Consider the following 26334-nt stretch of genomic DNA (forward strand, 5'->3'; position numbering starts at 1 on the left):
TTCAGCTTTTAATCTAGAAGAATATTCTTCTCTGGCCTCCTCCTGCTTTAACTCCTTCCTCTGGTGCTTTCGTTTCCATAGTACTCTTTTATTCAATCTACGAAGAGTTACAATTTTACTTTTCTTAGAATTCAGGATCTACACTTTAATATCAGTATTGCCCTAGATTCTTTTTTTTAAGATTTTATTTATCCATTTGAGAGACAGAGTTACAAACACAGAGAGAGAGGTCTTCTATCCACTGGTTCACTCCCCAAACTGCTGCAACAGCTGGACCAATCTGAAGCCAGGAGCTAGGAGCTTCCTCCAGGTCTTCCACATGGATGCAGAGGCCCAAGAACCTGGGCCATCTTCCACTGCTTTCCCAGACCATCAGCAGGGAGCTGGATCAGAAGTGGAGTAGACAGGACTTGAATTGGTGCCCACATGGGATGCCAGTGCCACAGGTGGAGGCTTAACCAGTTACATCCCATTGCCGGTCCCAGTCCTGGATTCTTAAATTCATCTAGGATTCTAGCCATATATTTATAGCATCTCTATAGGAGTTATCTAATTCATAATCTACATGTAAACACAAACTCTTTTGAAGGTGGGCACTGCCTTGTAGCTGTCCAGTTAGAAATGGAGAAAATGAGGGTAGGGGGTTTGTGCAGAGCTTAAGGCAGCATTTGCCATGCCTGTATCCCACGTCAGAGTGCCAGGCTTTGAGTCCAAGCTCCTCGCCTGATTTCAGCTTCCTGCAGATCAATACCTTTTGGGAGACCCAGATTGAATTTGCAGCCCCTGCCTTTGGCCTGGCCCAGGCTCAGCTATTGTGTTTGTGGAATGAATCAGTAGAAAGAGTCTCTACCTGTCTCTCTCTCTGTCTCTCTCCCTCTCTCTGATAAATATATTAATTTTTTAAGTGGAGAAAATAATCTTTTGTCAATTTGTCTCCTGAATAGTGGTAGAGATGTAAGGAAAACTAATTTCTCTGAATTTGAAAATAATCCTTTTCTTGTCTCCCTTTATCTCAGAGAACATTTACCTGCTCACTAAAGAATGTATTTCCCAAAGCAAATCTCACATGGTTTATAGATGGAAGATCTCTTCAAGATGGAAATGAAGGTAAGGGAACAAACCAATGGAAATGGGTATCACAAAGGACGAACTTGAGAAAGTATCATTGCCCAGGCTTGACCTTTGCATTTAAGAACACTTCTCATTCCAAATAAAATGTCACCTTTCCTACCAGGTATCATTTTCTAATACTTTATCTGGGTCCTCCATGGAGGTAAGGGTAAAATTTCTCAGAATGAAAGAATACAATTGACTTCATCACAACACTTTCATTTCATTGTAAAAGCAGGTATTTGGGAGAGGGATTTTGGTCCAATGGTTAAGAGAGTACTTGAGTAATATGGATTTGATACCTAGCCCCAGCTCTGGCTTGGGTTCTGACACCAGCTTCTGCTAACACAGCCTATTGGTAAATGCTCAAGCACCTGGGTTCCTGCCTCCTGCCTGGACTGAATTCCCTGCTCCTGGGCTGTCCTGGAAATTTAGGGAATGAAACAGTGGATGGGTCTGCTCGCTCACTCTCTCCTCTCTCTCTCTCTCTCAAATAAATTTTTTAAAAATTTTCAGACATTTCCTAAATGATAACAAAAAAGTTAATTCAACATACACTTATTTATAAATTCTAGGACTTTGTAATATAGCCACCTATTCTTCCGTTGCTCTCTTTTTTCAATACATTGTGTTCAAATAACTTAGCATCACTGTCTTAAATCAATCTCAAAATAATTTCTACATTTTCTTGTAAGAATCTAGGGCAAGTGTTGGGAGGGGCCCTCAAGGAAGTGGATGTGAAGGACTTGGCTCCTTAACAAGGGACATACTCATAGGGAGAATTAAAAGTTCCTGGAGCAGAAACACACACCGAGACAAGCTCGGCTGATAATTCACAAAGCTGCATTTTTCACAGGTGGTAATCATGATGGCTTCTTCCAGATTAACTGCAGTGATCACCTGTCCAGACGATAGCCTTTCTCCTGAGTCAATGTATTATTAAAATGACTGAGCCATGCATTTCCTGCTGCTTGATTACTTTTAATTGATAAAATTAAAAGCTTATATTGAAGGATGATTATAATACTCACTTGATGCTTTTGTTTATTGGTTTGTTATTGACTCATTTTAAAAATATTTACCTACAAAAGTGACACAATGCAATCCTGAAACTCTCTGTTAAAAGTTATTACAAATATATATCCTCCTATTAAATATGCCCTGCCTAGCTAAGGCACCCAGATTTGATGTTTCCTTTACCCTCCCAAACAAGAAGCTAGACACCATAGTTAGAATTCCACTAGCATACAACTGCTTTTGGCTACTATTTGGGCAAGTCATAACCCCAAAATTAGCCTTAAAAACTTTCTTTAAAGACTTATTTATTTGAAAGTCAAAGTTACAGAGAGAGAGGAAGAGGGAAAATCTTCCATATGCTGGTTCTCTTACTAAAAGACCAAAGCAGCCAGGGCTGGACCAGACCCAAGCCCAAGCAAGGAGCCTGGAACACCATCCTGGTCTCCCATACAGGTAACAGGGGCCCAAGTACTTAGGCCATCTGCTGCTTTCCCAGGAGCATCAGCAGGGAGCCGGATTGGAAGTGGAGCATCAGGTACTCAATCCGGCTCTCATATGGGATGCCGGCTTTGCAAGCAGCAGCTTAACCTGCAGATCAACGCCAGCCCTGAGAAGCTTTAACGTAAGGAAGCTGTGAGAGTCCAAAAAGTCATGGCCTATGGTGGTAGATGGTTTTACATTAATTTCCTGTTGTTGTGTATGTTATTTGGAGGTTGTACTGACAGTGGCAATTAAACAGAGTTTGATTTCTAAATAAGAGTCACAAAACTTCAAATGACAATGCCTACAAATCTACAGCTTATTCCAGGAAAGGATAGAATATAGCATCATGAATGAAACATGCATCAGATACTACCCTAATGCAAGGAGTCCTGAGAAGTCAAATGTGGTCTCCTTTTTCCTCCCTCTGTAATGGCCATAAACAGACACACTTCGTCTTTCAGATTAGGAACCACCAGCACATGCACAGAGAAACTCAGAAGTGGGAAGCCCAAAATCAGCCCCATTGGCTGAAGTTGTTTTATATTTGCCAGTCACTTAAGTACATTACAGATCCATAACCAGCAGGGTCCCCAGAAGAGCTGTCCCAAACTCAGATCAGGTGTGAATCATCCCCTTCACTACTATGAATAAACAATACTGAGAAGATGAGAGGATCTGCTGCCAAACCCCTCCCATGCATGGTCACAAAGTAACATTATTAATCAACACCTTTCACACCTGGCCATGAACTGGTGCCATCCAGTAGCCTGAGCCAACAGCTCAAGTTAATCTCCAGTCTGCTGGAAGTGACCTTGTCTGAACAGAAGCCACAGCTTGATAATGTTAGACCCTTCATTATCATATATTCATAATGAAAGCTGGACATCAGCATACAGCTCGTACAGAAAATGTTGGTGACTACTGTTCTTATTTGTCTTTTAGGAATACACATTACTAATGAAGAGAGAAAAGGCAAAGGTGGATTTTTGGAACTGAAGTCTGTTTTAACAAGTGTGCGTGGTAATCAATTAGCCCAATCAAACAACTTAACCATTTGGTGTGTGGCTCTGTCTCCGGTCCCTGGAAATAAAGTGTGGACCATCTCGGAAAAGATCACCATTTCCTGGGGTGAGCTGTCTATTTTAAAATGTCAACAAGGGTTAGCAAAACTTACATATGTTCAAAATATGTCTTATAGAACACCAATTACTGCTACAGTGTTTTGATCTCAGAAAACTCTGTACATAATTCAAAATTAATGTTTCAAAATATCAGATATTTGTGACAAACTATGATTCTACTGAAAAGAATTCTTAAAATTTAAAAAGTAGATGAACAGAAATTTCTATTAATAACTATTAAACATACATATTTAATAGTAATCTAATAAAGTTTAAATAGATTTTCAAATCATTATTACAACTTCATATGACAGTCAACCTCTCCAACCACTGTATTCATCAGATTTTCATCACTATAACAAAATACCTGTAACAAGCTATTCATGAAAAAAGAGGCTCATTTTGGCTCATGGCTTTGGAGATTCACAGTGCAAGATCAAGCAGCCCTTTCGGATGGGTTTGTCTCTGGTGACATTGAAGGATGCATCGCCAGAATGTGTGCAGAGAAAGGATCACATATCAAGCTAGGAAGAGAGAGCAGTTGGGTTCAACTCATAACCAACCCTCTCATGAAAACTGTCTTCTAAGAACACATCCCCATTGACCTAAGGACTTCTCAGTAGCCCCACCTTCTAAACATCATAATTGAATTATGTTTACAGCCTCCTAGTACCAGTAACATACAACTTTAGGGCTTCAACTTTAAATATCTTCATGAGTGCAGGAGACAAATCCTATTCAAACCATAGTGAGCACCCTGCTATTTTCATAGATATTGTAGTCTATCACATACTCATAAAAACATAGAATAATTCATGAGGGAAAGAGTTTTCCTTTGTTCCAAGAACATAGTCTGCGTGTTGGGCCCTGCCTGGCTTTTCCACAAATGTAGTGGTTTTGTTATAGAGCATTAAATGAAGAATAGCTCATGTCTCAGCACACATATATCGCCATGACCCAGACACAGGTGCCATTCTGATGCCAGATTGCCTCTCCCCAGCAGCCCTCCTTGTGTGTACATGCACATGGATGAATGCATCATCCTGTGATGTTTCAGTTAACCATCAGAAATTGTGATGTATGCACTCTAAACAGCCTTTCCCACCTTCATCCAATTCCCTCAGGAATAAGGACACTTCACTCTAAGACATGAGTGGGACAGTACTCTTGGAACAATATGAAGTTAATTGATTCTCATCCAGAGTAGCCAATGGCTTTGGAAGGCTCCAAGGATATTAGCTATGACCCTCATATCTCAAGGTCCTAAAGAGAATCCTACTTTCCTGTTCTATTTTTTAGAACCAGATCCAAAAAATATCATATAAGTTGCAAACTCTACTTGACTTCAAGATCAGAAAATCATGAATATTTTTAGCGTAATAAAGAGGCACACTGATATTGATATACAAAATTTACTGTGATTTTATAGGGAAGTCCTCGATCTAGTATAATTTTAGGCTCTGAGCAGGTGGTTAATTTTAAACTTGCAAATCTCCTTTATGAGCAACTATTAAAAATAATAAGCCCTAAAGGTTTCAGTTTCCCTAAATTACAGCTTACCTTCTGGTCACACTCAGACCTATGTTTGTGAATGATTTAGAAGATGCAGCCCAGACTCTATGAAGCAAATCTATCACTGTTTCATTTTGCCTATGTGTTAAAAGTTCTTACAAACATACTTCCAAACGTCTGCTCCACCAGAGGAGTACTGCAGAATACTTTCTGAAGTCCAGAGCAGACATCTGATGCCTGATGCATTAGGCATTGCCTACCAGGTTATACTACTGTGGACAATATTCAGAGATAAAAACACAGAAGAAAAACCTGCCATCTCTGAGGATGAGAGCCTGAGAAATATCTGAGAATATGACAGGGGAGAAAGGAGATTTAGTGAGGGAACAGTAGGAATTTGACTCCGTTGCGTTTCCAGAGAAGGGTAATGATATTGGAGATTGCAAGGTAACAGCCTTCTGAGATGCTTCCTTCTCCATCTACCCAAGAAGTTCAAGCACTCAGTGATTTCTGTGCTAGAGAATTCAGAAAAGGGGTAGGAACAAGGTAAGGTTGATCAGTGGCTCTTCATGCTGTTCTTTGAGCATCGGTGCCTGCAGAATTCCTGTGAATCCAATAGTAGTTACAAAAAAAAACACTTTATTACACCAGTCAGAATGGTAGAAATGCAGAGTTTTGTCTTTTTGTCACGCTCAGAGTTGAATTTGAGGTTTGTTTCATTGTTTTTGCTATTGTTTGTTTTTGTGTTTTATGAGAAAGGAGACTTTTTTTAACCCAAAAGCTGAGTGAAATTTCCACTCAGCTGAGCAATATCCTGGCTCACCTTGGCCGTGACTGAAATTCATTTACTAAGGAGATTTCCAACTCTAATTGCTGACCTGAAGCCATTTGGAACAGAAAGAGAGAGAAAGAAAGAGGATTGATGATGATGATGATGATGACGTGTGTGTGTGTGTGTGTGTGTGTGTGAGATGGGGCCGGGGTGGGGGAGGTTGGAGTGTGATGAGGAAAGAGGAGTGCAATGGGATTTTTCAATAATGGGACAAGATGACAACTGAATATTCAGGTGGGATAGGAAATGCCAGACAAATATTTCTTGTTTCAAGACTTCCCATACATATGCAGCCAGCCTCATACCCATGACTGATCCTGGGGGTCCTGTGTGTATCAGTAGAAAACTTTAACATGCATATAAATCAACCAAGCATCTCATTAAAAACACATATCCTACTTCAGTAAATCTAGAGTGGGACCCAAGATTTTGCACTTCCAACAAGATCCAAAGAGAAGCCTATTCTGCTGGTTTGTGGAACTTCTTTTGTAAAGACAGCATCTGCCGCACTCTGGGACTTGGTTCATTTCTAGGTGTACCAGACGAGGGCTGATACAAGCTACAAGGAAGCCATAGAAATGAACTACCTTCCCTGTGGGACAGGCCCACGGCTGCTGCTGTCCAAGAGGTCATAGCAGACATACAAGGGAATGGAAGATGATGTTTTAGGTCAGCTGTTCAACCCTTATAACTGTATGGTAAATGCAACATTCTGAAAACTAGCTGAAGTGTTCTAACTAGCATTAGAATTTGGCAAATCATTTCTTCCTCTTAAGTGTTCATCACTCTTTTCCATACTCTCAGAATTTTGTTTGTTTGTTTGTTTTGTTTTTTTGGACGACACTATAATTTCTACTTCACAGTTCAATCCAAAAGCAGACATCTTTTGGCTTCAGGTTTCATGCTGAAAGATGTGAATTACCTTTGTTATGGGGCAAAGTGTGCATCTCCAGATGTGCTGTGAAGCTGAGCCCCCGCCTCACAGAGACACCATTTCATGCTGAGATATGGCAGAATAGTATCCTAAAACAGAAATGTTCAACCAATGAAAAATAAATGCTTCCTGTTGTGGAAATCTGAGATTCAGCAGGACCCATCAGTATCTTCTAGGCCAGGAGTAGAAAAACGTTTACTGTGAAGGCATGGAGGACTACATGGTCACTATCTGAATTACTCTGTCACTGTAGTAAGAAAGCAACCATAGACAATAAGTAAACAAATGGAAAGACTGTGTTCTTATAAACCTTTATTTACACACAGAGACAATAGGCAGAATTTGACCGTGCATCACAGTTTTCTACCTTACACTCCAATCAGTCTATACAAAAAAAGCTAGGTGCTCATTTTCCAGATCCATGGCTCATCTTATTAAGGTACTACTTTGAAAAATGATGTTGATGGTCCACCAATAGTCAGATATGCACTTGGTCTTTCTTCAAATATTAAGAATGGATTTGTATGCATTGATTCATCCACTTTCATTTGTCTGAATCCAGAAATACAGTGGGAAATGAAACAATTACTCATCTTGAATGCCATACTTAATGAAATAGTTTGATACGACCTTTACTGCAATAAACATGGAGAGATGAGCACATTACAAATTCTCATACCTCCTTAAGTTTGAAAAGAGAAATTTGAGGATGGAAAATGTCAGAAAAAATCATGAATCAAAACCAAAACCAAAACCAAAAATCATATAGAGTATATTGTGTTTGAGTATATTGAGTATATACATAAACATGTTGAGTATATTGGGTTGAAATATCACCACTGTATTGAGTGTATGATTTGAGAAAGATGGGAAAGAAGATAGGGAACATTAGAAAGTAGAGTGTAATAAGGAGTGAGAGCATGACCAGATTTGTATTTTATGTAGAAGAATTCAAACATATTTAAGATGGTATGGGGGAAGAAGAAGGCTATTTTGTTAACCTGATACACTCTGCATGTAACTATCTCCAATCTCCTCAGAGATTAACAAAATGAAATCATATGAGAACATTTCTAAAAGTCAATGGAAAATTGCATTAAAAGATAAGTTTGCCTTAACTGAAAAGTGATTGCTGTTAAATGTAAGAGTGGGAATAAGAGAGGGAAGAGATGTGCAATTTGGGACATGCTCAAGCTGACTTACCTCAAACGGTAGAGTTAGAAACATACCAGGGGATTCCAATTCAATCCCATCAAGGTGGCATGTACCAATGCCATCTCACTAGTCCCAGTGATCAATTTCTGTTCACAATTGATTATAATGATAGGACTAAGAACCAAAGGGATCACACAAACAAGAATAGTGTCTGCAAATACTAGCTGATAGAATAAAAAAGGGAGAGAATGATCCAACATGGGAAGTGAGATACACAGCAGACCCATAGAATGGCAGATGTCCTAAACAGCACTCTGGCCTCAGAATCAGCCCTTAAGGCATGCGGATCCAGCTGAAAAGCCCATGAGACTATTTCAGGCATGGAAAGCCAAGTCACTCTGGGGAAAAAAAAAAACTAAATGAAAGATCTCTGTGAGTGAGATCCCAGTGGAAAGAACAGGTCATCAAAGAAGGAGGTACCTTTCACTGAAGGGAGGAGAGAACTTCCACTTTGACCATGGCCTTGTCTAAATATGATCAGAGTCTGTGAACTCAGGGGGCTTCCATAGCCTTGGCAGCTCATGACAAGAGCCTAGGGTGATTACTGATGCCATAAACAAGAGTGTCAATTTGTTAAGTCAACAACAAGATTCACTGTGCACTTACTCCTCATGTAGGATCTCTGTCCTTAATGTGCTGTACATTGTGATTTAATGCTATAACTAGTACTCAAACAGTATTTTTCACTTTATGTTTCTGTGTGGGAGCAAACTGTTGAAATCTTTACCTAATGTATGCTAAACTGATCTCCTGTATATAAAGAGAATTGAAAATGAATCTTGATGTGAATGGAAGGGGAGAGGGAGTGGGAAAGGGGAAGGTTGTTGCGGGTGGGAAGGACGTTATTGGGGGGAAGCCATTGTAATCCATAAGCTGTACTTTGGAAATTTATATTCATTAAATAAAAGTTTAAAAAAAAGATAAGTTTGCTTCGGTGCAAAAAATTGAAACCCAGGCATATGAGGGATCTTGAAAAATTTCATGGAAAATGCATAGTTTTAAATCTACACATGGATTTCAAAAAAAATTGCACCAAGATAAATTTATTTTAATTGCATTTTTCCATGAACATTTTGAAATGCTCTTATATATGAAAGCCAGTTAGAATCAGTTGTGAGCACTATGTTGAACCAACAGCAATGACAATATTACCAAGAATGAGAATAAAACAGAGATTTATCTAGATCACAAAACAAATTCCTATCAAGTGATGTAATTAAATAGTATGTATTTGTGCTTTAAAGTAAATAAAAGTAAATTATAGAATAGAAAACCAGCAGTATAACTCTAAATATGTAAGTAATTGACATAGATCATCTGATTGTGGAATTATTTCTGATGACATTATATCTAGAAAATTCACAAAATCCTCTAGTCTCAAAGTCACCTACCCATGTTTAACCCACGTGTTTCTAAAGTAAAAATATCTGGGGCCAGCGCTGTGGCGCAGTGGGTTAATGCCCTGGCCTGAAGCGCTGGCATCCCACATGGGCACCAATTTGAGACCCAGCTGCTCCTCTTCCAGTCCAGCCCTCTGCTATGGCCTGAGAAACCAGTAGAAGATGGCCCAACTCCTTGGGCCCCTGCACCCGCATGGGAGACCTGGATGGAACTCCTGGTTCCTGGCTTCAGATTGGTGCAGCTCCAACCATTGCCCATCTTTTTAAAAAATAAAGTAAAAATATCCTCCTGATATTTGTAAATTGCTTTATATCAACAACAGGACTGTTTTAAAATAAAACAATAAGAACTTAAGGAATTAATCATGAATAAAAAATATAAGTAAAACAATGAATTCTAACCTCTATTTCAGCATCACTCCTCCCAAACATACATGCAAAGAAAAGTTGTAGCCAAAAAAAGCAAAATTTGAAACTTTAGCAAAAGCAGACTGATACTACAAATCTTAAATACTGGTGTTACATCGTATTTGATAATTGTATCATTGTTTCTACTCTTGCCAATTGAAAAGAATCGGGGAGTTTATGGATTTTGTAAATAGTGTGTTTACTTTTCAAGCACTTTAAAATATTGACTGCTATAATGGTTTTACCTGGTCTTGGTGAATGTCATTTTCTCCAGGAAATTTTCCCAAACCTCTTGATTTTGACCAGTACCCCTTCACTGTATTGCCCTGGTACCCTGCTCCTCCCTGAGCACAGCACTCAGGGCAGTGCCTGGCTACCTGTTTCTACGGTGTGCTCTTTATGGACAATCCCATGTCTCTCTCATTCACTGTCCCATCCCCACTACCTTGTGCGTAACAGTTCCTCAGAACTGATTTGTTAGATGATGAATAATGAAATGTTAGGAACTAATTCAATATCTTTCTATTATAGTATTTTGTTCATTGTAGGTGTCTTTGTTGTCCTTTCAGATTCTGTGGCTCCCCCAGTAGATGCTACATTCACTGTTACAGAATCTACCAACAGCATATCTCCTACAAGTAAGAACGTTTTCACACTACTTTTCTTTATTTCTCTCTCTTTTTTTCTGTTCAGCTTCTGCAAAAGCCTTTATTTCTGTTTTGTCTAAGGCTTGGGAAAAGGGCTTCAGGGTTGTTGAAAAGATGTCTCAAAGCTGGAGTGAGTAGCTAATGCAGAAACCCTGATATCAGGAAGTGCAAAGCCCCGACCCCCACGAAGACACTGGACTCTGGCATTCCTATTCATGCTGTGGGGTGAGCCTTTCCAAGAGGCATTAGTCCAGCTGGCTTGGGGACCACCAGCCCAGAGGTCAGTCAGTTGGTCATCATCATCTTGATGAATTTCATCCTCTCATTTGGGAAGTGACTCTCCAAGAAGGCATAGAGATGGGAGTTGTGCAGGCAGAACCCAGAGCATGTAAATTGGCTTGCTTCTGATTCTTCTCCAGGGCTACAGTAGTGTCTCAGCATCAGGGATTTGAACCACTCACCTTGAGACAGTGCCTGTGCATCCTGAAAGAGGCCATAACTGACGCACTGGTTTTGTATCTTCAAGAGGTGTTGGATGCCCTGAGACCTCTTCTCTGACAAATCACAGAATAAGTATCTAATGCCTTCCAGGCTGACATAAAAGCCCTGAGAGGGGTAAGCATAGGAGGCCAACAGGTGCAAATCGACCAGATGGACCCCAGTGGACTAATTCTGAGTATCTGAGAAGTTATGGGTGGTCACCAACAAGGAGCTAATCACCAAAATCTGTTATCTGGTCCCAGAGAAAATAAATGCAGAGATGGTGGTCCCTGGAGTTGCAACTTGAGAGGAGGTTGGCACTAGAAGAGGCAGGTCCTCAGATCTACTCTTGCTCAGTTGGAGCAAAAGGCAGATCCTTGGGTCTTGGGCATGCTGCTTCAAATATTTTCTCTTTCCATTAGCTACTAACCCTTTAACCAAGCAGGTAATGAAAAATTTTTAGCAAACTTAGTTATAACATTTTATATAAACATATTAAGTACTAGTTTCATGGCTGCCAAGTTCCTTTACTTGCCCTAGGAAAATCAGGGTAAATAATATTCAGTAGGCAATTTAAATTCTGTATTCATTATTAAACAGACTAATAAATGGACAGTCCTCTTCCACAACTATATTCACAGTAGGGAGTTTAAGAAATTGGTTGTAAGTGGGGATCTTGTGTGCCAAAGATAGTTAGATCATTTTAAATGGAAATTTGTTCTGGTTCAATGACAAAGCTGACTGGTGAGAACGATGAATCCAGACCTCTCCTTTGTGGCATCATTAATAATGAAGGTCATCCTGGGTTAGTGTTGCTATGGCAGAGAAACAGCAGTGTTCACAACAAATGCCAACAAATCATAAATTCCTGTGTCCCCAGCCTTTGTGTTAACAAAGAACCTTGGTGACATCTCTAATACAAAAACCTTACATTCTATGTAGAGTGGAAGTATGACTTTCATTTATTATTTAATTAAAACTATCAATTTTAGCTCAAGTTGAGAAATGAAAATGGAATAAAACAAAAGCAGTAAGTAGGAATGAACAATTCATTTAGCCAGTAGCCTTTGGGGTGCAGCCTGCAGTCACTGTCATAAATTGATGGCTCTCAGAAAACAAGGCAGGTGGGACAGTGATAAAAGTTTAGAAATCACCCATCAAAAGTTTTACATCCTTCTGATTTTTCCTTGTTAGTGTTTTATAATTTTTCTTTTTCTCTGCTTTTTTTGAAGTTCCTTTTCCTTCCTCTTTTAGCTCATCATTCAGTATAAACCATAGTGTATTATGGCATTTCTCATTCAGCAAGCAGCATATTCCATGATATTACCTCAAATCTCTGAAGTACTCTTACTAATTGTCCATTACTTCTTTAAAATAACATCAAAACTTAGCAATGTATAAAACATATACTGTCTAAAAGTTTTCTGGTGATCAGGAACCCAGGAGTAGCTTAGCTGGGTGGCACTAAGGTTCTTCCAAAGGGTGTGGTCAAGCTGTTGACTGAAGCGTCAGTCATCTGATGGCTTGATGGGAACTGAAGAATCTGCACCTGTGCTCAAGAATGTTGGCAGGAGTTCACAGTTCCTTAAAAGTTCGGGCTTTTTCTGGATCTGCATACAATGTAGAGCTGGCTTCCCACAGACTGAGTAATTCAATAAACACAGTAACTAAGATGAAAGCCATAGTACTTTTATATGAATTCATGTCCCTGCACTTCTACTTTATTTTTTATTATTTTTTATTTTTCCCAAAGAAACTTTTATTTAATGAGTACAAATCTCATAAGTGCAACATTAGGAATATAGTGATTCTTTCCATCATACCCGCCCTCCCACCCCACTCCCATCCCACCTCCTCCACCCTCTACCATTCTCAGTCCCTTTTTCCATTAAGATTAATTTTCAATTAACTTTGTACATAGCAGACCAACTCTGTACTAAGTAAAGATTTCAACAGTTTGCACACACACACACGCACACACACACAAATGTTTGAGAACAGTTTTTACAGTTAATTCTTATAACACAACTCATTGAGGACAGACGTCCTGCATGGGAAATAAGTGCACAGTGACTTCTGTTGTTAACTTAACAATTAACATTCTTATTATGATGTCAGTGATCACCAAGGTTCTTAACATGAGCTGCCAAGGCAATGGAAGCCTTTTGAATCCACAATATCCATCAGTATTTAGACAAGGCAATAAGCAAAAAGGAAGTTTTCTCCTGCATTTAAGATAAGTGCATCCTTCTTTGATGGTCACTTCTTTCCACTGGGGTCTCTCTCATAGAGATCCTTCACGAAGGACATTTTTTGCCACAGTGTCTTGGCTTTCCATGCCTGAAATGCTTTCATGAGCTTTTCAGCCAGACCAGAATGTTTTAAGGGCTGATTCTGAGGTCAGAGTGCTATTTAAAGCGATTGCCATTCTATGAGTCTGCTGTGTGGACTGCTTCCCATGTTGGAACATTCTCTCCTTTTGAATTCTATCTATTATTATTACCAGACACTTGATCTATTTATATGATCCCTTTAACACTTAATCCTATCTATATAATCACTTTAACACTTAATATAGTCACTTTAACAGTTGAGATTGGTATTTTTCACCTAGCTTAATGAGATTTGCCAACATTTTAAACTGTACCCTTAGAATTAAGTCTGTAGGAGTGTCTGCAAAACTATATAGCTTTACAGTCTCAAACTTCCTTCTCTCTCTCTTATTCCCACTCTTATTTTTTACTGAAATGTATTTTCAATTGACTTTATACACATATGATTAACTCTATGCTAAGAGTTCAACAAATAGTATTAAGAAGAGAAAAATAATGTTCCTTGACAATCAAGACAAGGGCTATACAAGTCATTGTTTCCCAAAGCATCAATTTCACTTCTACAGATTGCCTTGCAGGTGCTCTATTAGTTATCACAGGTCAGGGAGAATATATGGTATTTATCCCTTTGGGACTGGCTTATTTCACTAAGTATAATGTTTTCCAGATTCATCCATATTGTTGCAAATGACTAGATTTCATTTTTTTAACCACAGTGTAGTATTCCATAAAGTACATATCCCATAATTTCTTTATCCAGCCTTCAGTTGACTGGCATTTATGTTGGTTCCATGTCTTAGCTATTGTGAATTGAGCTGCAATAAACATGAGGATGCAGATAACTCTTTTATTTAATGAATTCATTTCCCTTGGGTAAATTCCCAAAAGTGAGATGGCTGTGTCATATGATGGGTCCATATTCAGATTTCTGAGATATCTCCAAACTGTCTTTCATAGTGATTTCAACAGTTTGCATTCCTACCAACAGATTAGTGTGACTTTTTCACCATAACCTCACCAGAATTTGTTGTTTGTTGATTTCTGTATGAAAGCTATTCTAATTGCAGTGAGGTGAAATCTCATTGTTGTTTTGATGCCTAGTGATCCTGAATATTTTTTCATGTGTCTGTTGACCATTTGGATTTCCTCTTTTAAAAATTGTCTGTGTAAGTTCTTGGCCCATTTCTTAACTGGGTTGTTGATTATGTTGTTGTGGAATTTCTTGATCTCTTTATATATTCTGGTTGTTAATCCTTTATCAACTGCATAGTTTGCAAATAATTTCTCCCATTCTGTTTGTTTCCTCTTCACTTTCCTGAGTGTTTCTTTTGCAATACAGAAGTTTCTCAATTTGATGAAATCCCATTTGTGAATTTTTAGTTTTGATTGCCTGTGCCTCTGGGGTCTTTTCCAAGAACTCTTTACCTATGCCATTGTCTTCCAGGGTTTCACCAATATTCTGTAATAATTTGATGTTATCAGGTCATAGATTTAGGTCTTTAATCCATTTAGATGGATTTTTGTGTAAGGTTAAGGTAGGGGTCTTGTTTAATATTTCTCATGTGTAAATTCAGTTTTCCCAGCAGCATTTGTTGAATAGACTGTCCTTGCTCCAGGGATTGGTTGTAGCTTCTTGATCAAATATAAACTAGTTGTAGATGTTTGCATTGATTTCTTGTGATTCTATTCCGTTCCATTGGTCTATCCATCTGTTTTTGTACCACTACCAAGGTGTTTTGATTATAACTGCCCTGTAGTATGTCTTCAAATATGATATCGTGATGCCTCCAGCTTTGTTTTTGTTGTATATGATTGCTTTAGCTATTCGGGGTCTCCTATGTTTTCACATGAATTTCAGCATCATTTTATCTAGATCTGGTATTAGATTGGTATTTTGATTGATATCGCATTGAATCTGTAATTTGTTTTCAGAAGAATGATCATTTTGATGATATTGATTCTTTGAATCAATGAACATGGCAGATTTTTCCATTTTTGTGTATCTTCTATTACTTTCTTTAATGTTTTGTAATCCTCATCATATAGATCTTTGACATCCTTGGTTAAATTTATTCCAAGGTATTTGATTTTTTTGTAGCTATTGTGAATAGATTTGAACTTATAAGTTCTTTCTCAGCTGTGCCATTGTCTGTGTATACAAAGGCTTTTGATTTTTGTGAGTTGATTTTATATCCTGCTACTTCACCAAACTCTTTTCTGAATTCCAATAGTCGTTTGGTGGAGTCTTTTGGATCCTCTATAAGTAGAATCATGTAATCCGAAAATAGGGATAGTTTGATTTCCTCTTTCTCAATTTGTATCCCTTTGATTTATTTTCTGGTCTAATGACTCTGGCTAAGACTTCCAGGACTATATTGAATAGAAATGTTGAGAGTAGGCATCCTTGTCTAGTTTGGGATATCAGTAGGAAAGCTTCCAACTTCTTTCCATTCAATATGACTCTGGCTGTGGGTTTTGTCATAAAATGCCTTGATTGTGCTGAGGAATGTTCCTTCTATACCAAATTTTCTTAAAGTTTTCATCATGAAATGATGTTGTATTTTATGAAATGCTTTCTCTGCATCTATTGAGATAGTAATATTGTTTTTGTTCTGTAATTTGTTAATGTGATTCATCACATTGATTGATTTGAAAATGTTGAACCATCCCTGCATACTAGGGATAAATCCCAGTTTGTCTGCATAAATGATCTTTCTGATGTGTTGTTGGATTCAATGGCTAGAATTTTGTTGAGGATTTTTGCAGCTATGTTCATCAGGGAAATTGTGTTTGCATATGCTCTAGAGATTCCTGAGTTGCTGATTTCCAGATTCATTCCATTGTGGTCTGAGAAGATGCATGATATGATTTCAATTTTTTGAATTTGCTGAGGCTTGCTTTATGGCCTAGTATTTGTCTATCCTAGAGAAAGTTCCATGAAAAGGTGAGAAGAATGTATATTCTGCAACGGTAGGATGAAAAGTTCTGTGGATATCTGTTAAGTCCATTTGGTCTATAGTGTCAATTAACTCTGCAGTTGTATACTGATTTTCTGTCTGGTTGATCTGTCCATTGCTGAAAGTGGGGTATTGAAATCCCCCATTACTATTGTATTTAAGTTTATGTCTCCCTTTAGGTCCCTTAACATTTCTTTTAAATATCCAGGTGCCCTGTAATTAGGTGCATATATGTTTATAATAATGACATATTCCTGTTGAATTGATCCCTTAATCATTATATAGTGCACTTCTTTGTCTCTTTTAACAGTTTTTGTGTTAAAGTCTATTTTGTCTGTTATTAGGATGACTACACCAGCTGTTTTTTGGTTTCTGTTGGCATGGAATATCCTTTTCCATCCCTTCACTTTCAGTCTGTGTGCATCTTTGTCGCTGAGATGTGTTTCTTGTAGGCAGCAAATTTATGGTTTTCATTTTTAATCCATTCAGTCAGTCTGTGTCTTTTAATTGGAGAGTTGAGGCCATTTACATTCAAGGTGACTATTAATAAGTAATGACTTTGCCCTGTCACTTTTCCAAAAATATTTCTGTTTTATACTTTGGATTCCCTTTGTAATTTTCCTGGGAGATATTCTTCCTTTACTTTCTTTCATAATGATGAGCATGTTTCTGTGTTTCTGTGCTCAGCACATCCTTAAGCATCTTTTGCAGGACTGGACAGGTGGTGACAAATTCTTTCAATTTCTTTTTGTTATGGAAAGTATGGTTGACAGTTCTTTTCTCTTAAGACTTGAACTATATCTAGCCATTCTCTCCTAGCCTGTATGGTTTCTGATGAGAAGTCCACAATGAGTCTAATTGAAGATCCTCTGAAAGTAATCCAGCGTTTCTCTCATGCACATTTTAGAATCTTTCCCTTATGTTTTACTGTGGTGAGTTTGATTACATTGTGTCATGGTGAAGATTTTTTTCTTTCATGTCATATTAGGAGTTCAATGTGTTTCCTGTACTTGGATGTCCCTTTATTTCTCCAAATTAAGGAAATTTTCCATTATTATTTTACTAAAAAGTCTTTCTAACCCTTTCTTTCTTTGCATGCCTTCAGGTACTTCTAGAACCTTCCCCCACAACGTGTTGGGTCATTTGATAGCATCCTGTAGATTACCAAAAGTGTTTTTTCGTTTTCTAATTTCTTCTTCTTGTGTTTGGTCTGACTGCAAAATTTCCTGTGATTTGTCTTCTGAATCATATTCTTTCTTCTGCTTCACCAATTCTGTTGTTAAGGCTTTCCACTACATTTTTTATTTGTTTTATTGAATTCTTCATTTCCAAGATTTCATTTTGATTTCTCTTTAAGATCTCTATTTCATGGGAGAAATTTTCTTTCATGTTATGTATGGATTTCATTAGTTCATGCTTCTGATTACTTCTGAGTAATCCTACAATCAGTTTTTTGAATTCCTTTTCTGGCATTTCTTCCATCTCATTACCTTTACAATCTAATAGGAAGTGCTGTGTTCTTTTGGGACATCATGTTGTGTTCCTTATTCTTGTTTCTTGAATTGGTGCATTAATTATTTGGCATTTGTGGAGATTCTTCATTGGTTTCTTCTTTTTGTTGTTGTTGTGGTGATGGCTTTTATCTTTGGACTATGTCTGTTGACTATGGAATGTCTTTTTTCAGGGAATATCTAAAGGTTTATGGTGGGTGTGGCCAAGGAGCCCTGTTCAGTTCTCCAGAGTGAAGGGCATGTCTGAGGCAACACACCCAGGTTTGATGTGGTAAATCTCCTCTTTTTTTTTTTAATCAGAGGAGAGGTTTGTTCTAGTCTGCTGGCTTAGAGTCAGCTGAGCTCCTCTCCTCAAAGAAGACCAATGCCGGGTGCTAGCCCCAGTGGGTATACTATTCATCCACTCTGCTACAAGGACCACACAAAGCATCTGTGCAGTCCTCAGTGCAAGCTCAGATTCCCCAGCAATGCCCCTCACCAGGTAACCAGGGAGCCCTGATTGTGTGGTGTTTCACACAATGACTGTCCAAATTCCCAGCCACACCCTGAGTCCTCCCATGCAGCTTCAGTGTTTTCAAAGTCCCGGCATACAAGCCTCCCACGTTCTTGAGCACCTAGCCCCTGTCTTTTTCTCTCCACCAGACTCAGGAGTCTTCACTTGGCTCATTCCTGGATGTGGACACAAGCTGGCACATCTGTTAAGTATGTCCAAAATGGCATCTGCTGTCTGTCAGTTTGTAACAGGATGCTGTTGCAGAGTGATCAAGGAGAGAGAAAACATGTCCCCACTTTGTTTTTTTTCCTCTAGTTTGTCAAGTACACTACCCCCGCTGAGGCTCCAAGCCAGATTCCCTCTATGCTCTTCCTGCATCTTTTTTACCAGTTGTTTGGCTGCTTCAGTCTGATCTCACCTCACTCTCCAACACTGATGCAGAGGCTCTTGGCTGCTGGGGTCACCCCCCACATAAGTAACTGTGTTCGGAGCTTCAACCTGTGTGGAATTTCCTCCACTGCTTTTTCCCTAACTCTTCCCTGAGGTTGCACTCTTTACATTTTTTTAAACTATCTTCTCCTAGACTATCTCTGCTTTATTTTATTCAGTAGAGGCAATTCACTTGGTCCTGTTTATCCTCAAGGGGAGGAGAATTAGACTCTATCCACTGAAGAGAAGAGCTGCAAAAAATTTGTGAACCAATTAAAGTCACTATTTTTGTTATTTAGAAATGTCTGTACAAAAAATGCAATGTGTGGTTATTTCCTTATTATGAACAGTAGACAGAACAAACATCATTCTCATTTTCTGGATGAGGACACAGAGATACTGACAGCTTTTTTTAATTTTTCTAATTTCTTCTTCTTTTATTTGGTATAAGTAAAATTTCCAGAGATTTGTCTTCTAACTCGGATATTCTTTCTTCTGCCTCACCAAGTCTGTTATTAATGCTTTCCACTGCATTTTTTACTTGATCTATTGAATTCTTCATTTGTAATTTTTCATTTTGATTTCTCTTTAAAGTCTCAATTTCATGGGAAAAATTTTCATTCATGCTATGTGTGGATTTATTTACTTTGTGTATTTGTTTTTGATTACTTCTAAGTAATCCTATGACTAATTTTTTGAATTCTATTTCTGGCATTTTATCAATCTCTTCATCTTCACATTCTAATATTGAAGTATTGTTGTGTTCTTTTGGGGGTGTCATGTTGTTTGCCTTATTCTACTTCTTAAATTTTTGTGTTTATTTTTAGGCATTTGTGGAGATACTTGCTGGTTCCCCTTACACTGCCAGTGGCTTTTACCATAGGACTATGCCTCTGTGGCTTAGTGTAGTGTCTGCTCTTTCAGTGAATACCCAGAGGCATGTGCTGGGTGTGGCCAGGGTACTCTGTTCAGGGCTCCAAGATGAGAGGAGTGTCCAAGGTGACACTCAAGTGGGGCATGGTAAATCTCTTCTCTTTTTTATCGGAAAGGAAGGCTTGATCAGCTCTGTTGGTATAGTCTCACACTCACCTCCTCTCCAAGGTAGCCAATGCCTGGATACAATATTCATCTGCACTGTCATAAGATCCACACAAAGGATACTTGCAGTCCACAGTGTGAGCAAGGATCCCACACCAATGACCCGCCCCCAGCAATCAGGGATCCCCAAGCATGCTGTGGTCCCTGTTTGTGCTGTGCATCCACACCCTCCATGTAGATCCACAGTGTTCCTCTAAGTTGCATGGAGTTTCCACTGCCTTTTTCTCCCTAACTCTTCCCTGAGATTGTATTCTTTCCTCTTTTTTAAACTACTTTTCCCTAGACTAGATTCATAAGCCCTCTCTCTCTTCCACCATCTTGGAATAGACAGCTTCAATGATTACACAACTGGTAAGTAACAAAGTCTGCATTTACACCCAAGTCTCCTGACTCTAACTCTAGTTTTCGTTACTTTAAATAACATATTTTTCTCAACTGGTCTAAACACTTCATATTTGTTTTGCGTCCTAGCACACACTTAGCACAGAGTTAACAGTCAAAAAATAGTAGCTAAACAACTAAATGATTAAAATTAATAAGAATAATGTTCTTTAACTATGTAGATATCATATGATGTTAAATGAAAAGACAATGTTTTTTTCTGCCTTCAATAGGTTGCAGTTTACTTGAAAGAGATGGCATATACATGTAAAATAATAATTTAGGATGATAATGTTAAAGCTGGCATGCCTTATGGAGTTACAATGCCAGGGAGAAGTGCCTATCAGGAGATGTTAAGGTTTTCATTAAGAAGGGTCCCTATGGGTTCACAGGGTCAGAAAAAAAGAGATGAAATATTTTATCTTAGACGTGTGCATAATATTTGACTCAAGGGAGACAATGAAAGAGCTTATTAAACATAGAAAACAAGCAAACAGTTGTGCACAGGCAAAGTTTTTTGGGGGCATTTGAGGAAACAGCAGTATATAAGCTTGGCTCAGAGAGGTGGGACTGCATCAGAGAAGGGGTGAAGATTGGGAATGGCAGAATAAAGACAGCCTAAGCAACAAAGTTTGAGGACTGCAATGTTATCCTTTAGGAAATGGGGCAGGGACCCCACTGAACATGGTTTTAGAAAGGAAGTGATAAAGTTCATTGACCAAATATCTATTGGGCACCCACTGTGCATCAGGTATTCTTCTAGATGCTAGGAATATAGTGGTGAACAAAACAGGGGGTGGCCCTCATGATGTGCACAGTCTGCTGTTGAAAGCAAATATGAATGCCTTCTAAATGAGTTTCTTATTAAATGATTCTGCTTCCATCAGAGAACACCCTTCTTATTTCTGTGGAGAAATTCAAAGCAAGAGAAAGTACAGTTGTCACCCGGAGGGAACCTGTAATTTCATATGAGTCTAGTATCAGAGAGGGAAGAAAGCAGAATTGAGTAAGTATGTTGCCTAAAAACTAGGGGAAAAAATGCTGCTAAATCAACTATCTTACCAAGTTGAGACAACTAGGAAGCTGCTGAAGATTCAAAAGACCTTAAAATAAGGTCCTGCCAACCTGGCCTTAAGGATTGCTTTACAACATAGATTTTCACCCAGGGTAATTTTGTCCCCCGAGGGACATTCAGAAGTGTCTGGAGATATTTTTGACTGTCATGTGGAGATGAAAAGGTGCTACTGGCATCTAGTAGATGGAGGCCAAGGATTCTTCTATTCATTATGTAGCACAGGGCAGGACAGTCCTGATAACACAGAATTTTCTGGTCCCAAATGTCAATAATACTGAAGTTGATAAACATGTTTCAAGTGTAACTTCCACTTTGCAAAATCAAGATCGTAACAATAGATTATATTTGGAGCAATTTTCTGTCTGATTTTTGTATGTTCAAAAAAAAAAAAAGGAATACTACTAAATGAATGGGTGCTTATATCTAAATAAAGCTCATCTTCTTATAATACTCATTGAATTGCTATTGAAAAATCCATATTTTGTCTAGGCAACCCAGAGAGTAATTGTGAAATCATGCAATGACTTGCCTGCCGAGAAGCTGGTAGCATTCACCTTTGCTTGTTTCTTTACAAAAGGAAGCAAGATGGAGCATGTTATGAAAACCACCTTCAAAAGGCTAGGGTTTCATTCCAAATCTTAAAATGTAATGAATTGTATTATTCAGTCATAATTATTAAACTACATATTTTACTGCAAGCATCTAATTCTTTCATCCTTACTGAAGGAATATTTTCAAACAAATGTAGAAGGTCATGGAAGATACATGAATATTTTCAACTACAGGAGGAGAACTTTACAACTCATAACAGACTGTAAGAGTTATCCAGGGAGCCCTCGCTCAAACCAACCAGAACCAATTAGTGTTTGCTGAGTCCCAGCTGCATTCTCAGCACTGTTCTAAGAAAAGACATGAGGCTGACAAGCTCAGTGGCGAGACGAGACAAACCCACATGGAACTATCAGACACCTGACACATTTCAGGTGGTATGGTGCTGCCATAACTCAAGAGCCTCTTCTTCCCTTGGAGAGAGCCAAGAGTCTTCAGTTCACTATGTATTGGCTGCTAGTTATGCAACAAGAGAACAGGCCTCACAAATGCCAATCTTGAGTATAACAACTATCCAAGGCATTTATTCATTCAACAGGTAACCACTGGCTGCCTACAGCATGCCAGGGATTTTTGAGGTGCTGGGATACAGTGATGAACAGGATGGGCAACTGTCTGTTGCACCACACTTACAATCTTGCCCAATCCTAACCTTATTTCCCATTCCACTGCCCACCAAGCCCCATTCCTTTTGACTCTGCCTCTTGTATTTTTGTCTGCACATGACCCTTAGACCTGATAACAGTGATGTTGCTATTAAGCCCTCCCTCACTAATAACTTAGCTAGTCCTCATGGTCTGTATTTTTCTATTCTACATACGTTGAGTAAAACATGAGATCCAGTCTGACCCTAACCTTTGGCAGCTCCCTGGGTAGATATAGCTGATGCCTGGCAAGTGGATGATAGACACTAAAGGGCACAAAGGAAAGGAAGCAAATGCCCAGGAAATGTAATGAGATTAATGACTTACAAGTAAGCATATCAGAAATGGGTGGCAAACCAACCTGGAAGAGGTCACTAGATGAAGTTAAGAGGAAATGGATCAGAAGATTAGTGGTAGCTCAGAATGCTTGGCTCTGAAGTCAAGAAGGGGAGCCCAGAGAGATTCTGCAAAGCAACGAGAAGCCTCTGGTGATTTTTTTCTGTGACAGCAGCTTTTGACTCCGTTGCTGGTCATGCCATGCTTGTCTTCAGGTGCCAGCAGGACAACTCAGTTGCTGTCCATACTACCATGTGCATCCAGGTGCTATAAAGCAAGAAAAGGCAGTGAGTGCTAGGAGTGGAGTCAGGGAAGTCTGCACGAGGAGTCTGGAAGGAAATATTGACTTAGATGGAAGAGACAGGAGATGGGTCTTCAGATTATCGCCTCGAGCAAAGACAGAATCAAATGAATAGAAGTCATGAGAAGACAAGTAGGATGAGTGCTGACAGTGCTTGTTGAGAGAGAACTGCCAGGTGGACTAGGTAAAGCAGAATCAAGGGGGAGCTGAGCTTATATTAATGCACAGTGATTAAGCCTTTGACTATAATATAAATTAAAAGTATATTATCTCAAAAAAAACATAAAAGTGATCAAAATTAGTGGCAATGAATTTGGGCTGTGATATGAACATTAATGAACAGCCACTGTGGCTTTTTTAGTGTGAGGGAAAATAGGAATAAAGCAGAAGCCACGTGTGTGCTAAGTGATAGCTGCAAGAGCAGGGAGCAGGCGGATCAAACGCTGTCAGTGTGAAGTGGTTCAAATTGCTGACGACCTGAACTAGCCTGAGCATCCATAGACGTGGAGAAGACTCACCAGCACTGTCGGCCTCAATATGGGAGATAAATGAAAGGGCCACAGAAGACTGTCACACAAGGACCTGCCAGAGTTTCTTATTTCTGGCAACTACCTAAAATTTTACCAACTATCCTGATGGTATGGTAGTACTAAGTAATAACAATAATGTTTGTTGCATCCCTCCAGTGTGCCTGGAACTGGAATTGTTGTAAACTAGTAACTATAGCAATATGATCTCATTCAATTCTCCCAACAACACAAACAAATTTTCTGAGTCACAAAGATGTTAAATATGTAAAACTCTTACCCAAAGTCGTGCAGAAAGCAGAGTCAAATGGAGCCCACACCATCCCCTTCAGATCTGAAGTCCTGCTACCTCCAAGTGTATGTGGCTTGTGCTCCAGGTCTTCAGACACTGACTAGATCCCTCCTAGTGGAGAGCTGGCATCACGCCTGTGAAAAGGTTGACATGACAGTCCTGTCTGTATTAATGTCTCCCTTCTCTCCACCAGTGTTTTCCTGGGGAATGCAGTCTCTGAGGCAGGACTCACGTTTCCTCACTTGGCAGTGAATCAGAGAAAGGGACCCTCCCTCCTTCATTACCACTCCCACCACAACACAATTATAATATAATTCTTCTTGTAGATATGAATCTACAGAAGCCACATAAAACACTGGTGTCTTGAATTCTGGAGAAGTTTATTCATTATGGCTTTCTCTCCATGTTACATTACAGATTGTGAAAGAATTTCTCATTTCTTCCCACACTACCTCTCATAAGTCAATGTTGTCTTCTTGAGGACTAGTTTACTTTGGGCATTTATTTATTCAGTTGCTTTTCCCCTTTAGGATGAGGTATCTCAGGATAAAAGCTATCAGATGAGTTATTTTTCAGTTTATTTAATGATTATTGCATGTCTGCATATGCAGTCAATGATGTGTGATTAGATCTCTCCTGTTTACTGTAATCTTCCTTCCCAGGAGTCTTAAACATTTTCTGGACCACTAATCCTCTGATACCTATTCCTCTTACCCATTCAACCAGCACAGATCCCAAACAATCTGTCTCCAATCTGAACACAGAGTTTTATACCAAGATGAGGATTTTACACCATATATCTTTTTTATGCTGGTATGAAGGTACATATTCAGCTTATGCTAACCATGAGGATTGATGAGCTTCATTCAGATGTGTTTAGTAGTCACTGGTCCGTATTATCTTAAGCGAAACTCCATTAATATCACTACAGTTTCTTTAAAAAAATATTTGTTTGTCTGTTTTGAAAGTCAAGGTTACGATGGCCGGCGCAACGGCTCACTAGGCTAATCCTCCACCTGCGGCACAGGCACTCCTGGTTCTAGTCCCGGTCAGGGCGCCGGATTCTGTCCCGGCTGCTCCTCTTCCAGTCCAGCTCTCTGCTGTGGCCCGGGAGTGCAGTGGAGGATGGCCCAAGTCCCTGGGCCCTGCACCCGCATTGGGAGACCAGGAGGAAGCACCTGGCTCCTGGCTTCAGATCAGTGTAGTGCGCTGACCATAGGGGCCATTTGGGGGGGGGGGGTGAACCAACGAAAGAAGACCTTTCTCTCTGTCTCTCTCTCTATCTATCTAACTCTGCCTGTAAAAAAAAAAAAAAAAAAAAAAAAAAAAAAAAAAAAAAAGTCAATGTTACAGAGAAAGGGGGAGGGACAGGGAGAACCATTTGCTGGTTCACTCCCTAGATGGCCACAATGGCCTGGGCTGGATCAGGCCAAGGTGAGGAGCTTCACCTGGAGCTCCTACATAGGTGGCAGGGACCCAAGCACTTGGTCCATCTTCTGCTACTTTTCTCAGGCCATTAGCAGGGAGCTGGATCAGAAGTAGAGCAGACAGGACATGAACTGGTGCCCAAAAGAGATGCCAGTGTTGCAGGAGGTGGCTTTATCTGCTGTATCACAGCACCAGGCTCTTACTACAGCTTTTAAACATGACTTGTGCTGCAAGTGGATTGATGGAGAGCAATTGCACATTTGTCAAAGAGAATAAGTAGATAAGTCTTGATAAAATAAGCCGATCAATAGATGCTTTAGTGATAGAGCAGAAAGCCAAGTGAAAATATTGCTAAAATAAGTCAAATTTCCATGTTCAATTTTACAGGGGAATAAGGCAGTCTTAGATAATGAGGTCTGAGTAACCAGATCACTCAAACAGCAACCTGAACCTGTAAATGACTTTAACCTTTGTACTTCGTTGATCAAATAAGCTGAACTGGGAAGGTTAGCAAAAAGTAATTTTACTTTTCCCCATCATGCCTTGTTCAAATGAGCTCTAGTTTGAGTAATTTCTTCTTGGCCTCTGAAAGAAATTGCAGACAGATTACTTGGCATTTGGGGTGATTTTCATATAATAAATGTCTGCTCCATTTTAGCCACAAGAACAGACTTATGTCAATAATTTAAAAGGCTTGTCAAATGTAATGTAACTCACAAAAGTTAATTCAGTCCAGAACTTTCCTCTACATCTCTCCTGCC

At 39.2% G+C, this 26334-nt stretch overlaps 1 protein-coding gene across 4 annotated transcripts in view; it reads left to right on the forward strand.

The window, feature by feature from the left end:
• Positions 1-26334, forward strand: part of CD96 (CD96 molecule) — a 116305-nt gene that overhangs the window by 45034 nt on the left and 44937 nt on the right. For 2 of the 4 annotated variants that reach the window (XM_051859365.2, XM_051859366.2), the window contains exons 6-8: positions 1017-1107; positions 3553-3738; positions 10602-10670. In XM_051859365.2, the coding sequence (XP_051715325.2) occupies positions 1017-1107; positions 3553-3738; positions 10602-10670 (346 nt within the window). The remainder of the gene's footprint in view (positions 1-1016; positions 1108-3552; positions 3739-10601; positions 10671-26334) is intronic. The other 2 variants (XM_051859367.2, XM_051859368.2) reach the window with 1 other exon arrangement.

This window comes from Oryctolagus cuniculus, chromosome 4 (assembly GCF_964237555.1).
Source record: "Oryctolagus cuniculus chromosome 4, mOryCun1.1, whole genome shotgun sequence".
NCBI lineage: Eukaryota > Metazoa > Chordata > Mammalia > Lagomorpha > Leporidae > Oryctolagus > Oryctolagus cuniculus.